Here is a 3448-nt window from a genome sequence, read left to right as displayed (position 1 = left end):
AAATATCATCATTGAAAACAACTACAAATTGATAAATTAAATTAATATTGATATGATAATCATCATTGAAGAAATTATTTCGCTTAATTAATATATATTTCAATATAATTCTTTAACCATAACCATATTATATTTATTTAATATTTATACCGACTTTACGTGACCCGTGCGGGCGCACGGGTCCTTTACTAGTACCTATTAAAACCAAACCTATTTTGCTATTCTTAAAATAAAAAATATTTATTTTATTATAATAATTAAATTGAGATTAATCTACACACTTCTCTAAAAACTAGAGCAGCTATGGGAATCACATTTCCGATAAACCCAAAATTGAATGAAATAATATCAAAAGTAAGTCAAACAGTACTGCCATTTTTATATAAAAAACAAATAAAAAAACATACTTGCTTTGAATTATTAAGGGAGCAACAGTGGCAGTATTAACCTGTCACTGAATACTACTACTTGGAAAGCTTTCAATTCAAGTAGTACTAATTTCAAATACTTAAATAATTATAAAAAAAAACCACTAGTATTTTTTATATATAAACAAACCACTAGTGATAAAGCCAACTCATAAAAGAGAAACTTAACCTAGTTTCTAGCTGTTTATTATCTTGCACCACCGGCAAGGCAATCTTCTCTTTCTTTCTTAGTACTCTCAATGTGTCTAAATAGTACGGATATTTTTTCAGCAAACTAACAAATATAGCACTCACTCTCCAATGCATTCCAACAATACCCTTTTCAACCTTTACAAAAAATAATATCTCTCCACACTCTTCTCCTCACTTCTTCATACTCATAATCACAATCTCTCTCTCTTGTACTTGTTTCAAATCTTCAAACATGAGTAACAAACAAGACATGATGAAAATTCAGGTACACACTTTTTCTTCTTAGTCTTGTGTTATGAAGTCAGTTAAACCCTAAATCTTTGTTATGCTAACTGGTTTTTTGCTTTGTTTGTTTCTTTTTGTAGAATTGTCTTCTCAAGGTTAATATCCACTGTGAAGGTTGTGAGCAGAAAGTAAAGAAACTTCTTCAGAAAATTGAAGGTACATTTTAGACATGTCTCTTCATCTTGCTATGTCGGTTTGTGTTCAAAACAAAAACATGAACTTTACTATGTCGGTTTAACATTTTCCTATGTTTGTCTTAAATATTCAAAGTTTTCAACTTTATTATGTTTTTGTGTTATTATGTTGTCTATTAACACATTTTGTATTGATTTTGGTGTGGTTACTTGCAGGGGTGTATTCTGTGAATATAGATGCAGAACAAGGGAAAGTTTTGGTGTCAGGTCATGTAGATCCGGCCAAGCTTATAAAGAAGCTGAAAAGTTCAGGGAAACATGCTGAACTATGGGGTGGCCAGAGAAGCATGGTGTTCAATCAAAATCAAAACTTTCAACAGCAACAACCTCAGTTTAAGAACGTGCAAATGGAGAACAACAAAGGAGGTAAGAACAACAAGGCTCAGAATCAGAAGGGTCAGAAAGGTGGTGGCGGCGGCGGTGGTGGTGGTGTTCAAGTTGCACAGTTTCAGAATCCTAAAGGGGGAAAAGATCTGAAAGGGGGGAACAAATCTCAGAAACATGTTAATTTTGACTTGTCTGAGGAGGAGTTTGATGAGAGTGATGGTGATTTCGATGATGACTATGATGATGAAGATGATTTTGATGATGATGATGAAGATGATTTTGGACATGGACATGGTAATGGTCAAGCTCATGGTAATGGATTTGGGCATCCTATGCAAAATAACAAGATGATGGCTATGATGGGTAATGGCCGTGGGCCACAGCTAGGTCCGGGTGGTATGATGAATGGGCCTGGTGGTATGAACAACCATAAAGGTAATGGTTTTGGTGGTGGGGGTGGAGGTGGAGGTGGTAATTATGCATCTGCCAAAAAAGGTGATGTTTTAGATCTACCTATGCAGATGAAGGGTAAAGGTGGAAATTACGGCGAGGTGAAAAATGGGAAAAAAGGCGGTGGTGGTGGTGAAGACGGTGGTAAAAAGAACAAAGAAGGTGGAAAGAAAAAAGGTGAAAGTGATTGGGGAGAGGAAAAAAATAGTAGCAAGAAGAAGAATGGTAAAAGCAAAAATAGTGGTGGTGGCTTCCTAGTTAAGTTTCTAGGCCTTGGAAAAAAGAGCAAGAAGGGAAGTGGAAGTGAAGCAACAAACAAGAACAAAAACAATGGAGGAGGAGGTGGAAACAAAGGGAAAGAAGGTAAGAAAGGTGGATCAAAATTGGATAAACTTGATTTTGATTTTCAAGATTTTGATATCAGTACTCCTCATGGTAAAAATGGTAAAGGTGGAAATGGAAATGGAAAAGGTAATCCTAATCCTACCAAGGGTAATAATAATGGTCATGGTAACAATAATGGAAATATGGGCCAAATGGGCCAGATGGGATCAATGAATAGGATGGCTCCAATGGGTCCAATGGACCACATGAGGCCGGCGGTGCAAGGATTACCGGCGGGAGCGGCGGCTGGGATGAACGGTGGTTATTATCAAGGAATGCAGCAGATGCAGATGCAACCAAATCCTTATCAGCAGCAACAACAGCAGCAACAGCAATATATGGCAGCTATGATGATGCAGCAACAACAGCAGCAGCAGCAAATACAGCAAGCAAATATGAACGGTATGTATCCGCCACATATGATGTATGGAGGAGGAAGGCCACATCCATCAATGAACTACATGCCACCACCACCAATGCCATCACACCCTATGGCAGATCCTATTACTCATGTGTTCAGTGATGAGAACACTGAGAGTTGCAGCATCATGTAAAGTAATTAGTTATTTACTAGTGGCTAGTTTGTTTTTCAGGTTCTATTATTTTGTCTTTTTGGGTCCATTAATTTTTTGTTGCAGTGTTAGGGAAAATGTGCAAGGTTTAAGGGATGGATTTATCTGATATATCATATGCAGTTTGTTTTATTTTTGCTGTGTCCTGTGTTACGACAACCTTGTGAGTAGAACATGGTGCCATTGTATTGTAAGGCAGTGACAGAGTCTCACATGGCCTTTGTTCACTAACCCAATCCTCAAACCTTATCTTAATACCTACTAATTATGGCTTGACCAAGTTATTATTTCTTTATTCCACTAGTCTTCAAGAGACATTTCATAACAAAACAATAAACAGAAAAATATTAAAAGATGCAACATTATTGAGGAAAATGATGTAGGGGGTTAGATTCTCTATATTTTCCATCTAACATGTTCTCCCCCTCTCTTGCTTCTCTGTCTTCTCTTTTAATCTAATCTATTGCTCAAGTGGTGAAATACAAAGATAAAGATGGTTTTTAAGTCTTAGGTTAAGAATTTGAGTCCTTGTGGGAAGGTAAGAAATAGCATATGGTAGATATTCCTATGAACAACAAATTGGTAGCACTAGTACACTAGAGTATGGTTGGACCCT

At 36.5% G+C, this 3448-nt stretch overlaps 1 protein-coding gene across 1 annotated transcript; it reads left to right on the top strand.

The window, feature by feature from the left end:
* Nucleotides 1-567: 567 nt before the first annotated feature.
* LOC131633908 (heavy metal-associated isoprenylated plant protein 34-like) lies at nt 568-2964 on the top strand. Its single transcript, XM_058904579.1, has 3 exons — nt 568-885; nt 986-1061; nt 1256-2964. The coding sequence occupies exons 1-3, from the start codon at nt 853-855 to the stop codon at nt 2812-2814; spliced, it is 1668 nt and encodes a 555-aa protein (XP_058760562.1). The 5' UTR covers nt 568-852; the 3' UTR covers nt 2815-2964.
* Nucleotides 2965-3448: the final 484 nt, after the last annotated feature.

The sequence above is a fragment of the Vicia villosa genome, unplaced genomic scaffold (assembly GCF_029867415.1).
Source record: "Vicia villosa cultivar HV-30 ecotype Madison, WI unplaced genomic scaffold, Vvil1.0 ctg.001190F_1_1, whole genome shotgun sequence".
NCBI classification, from domain to species: Eukaryota; Viridiplantae; Streptophyta; class Magnoliopsida; order Fabales; family Fabaceae; genus Vicia; species Vicia villosa.
This window is presented reverse-complemented; position numbering and strand designations above follow the sequence as displayed.

Excerpts from the sequence above, each read along its gene's own strand:
- LOC131633908 (XM_058904579.1), top strand. The coding sequence starts at position 853 with ATGAGTAACAAACAAGACATGATGAAAATTCAG. Across the intron at positions 886-985 it reads AAGACATGATGAAAATTCAG|AATTGTCTTCTCAAGGTTAA; the intron begins GTACACACTTTT and ends TTCTTTTTGTAG. Across the intron at positions 1,062-1,255 it reads ACTTCTTCAGAAAATTGAAG|GGGTGTATTCTGTGAATATA; the intron begins GTACATTTTAGA and ends GGTTACTTGCAG.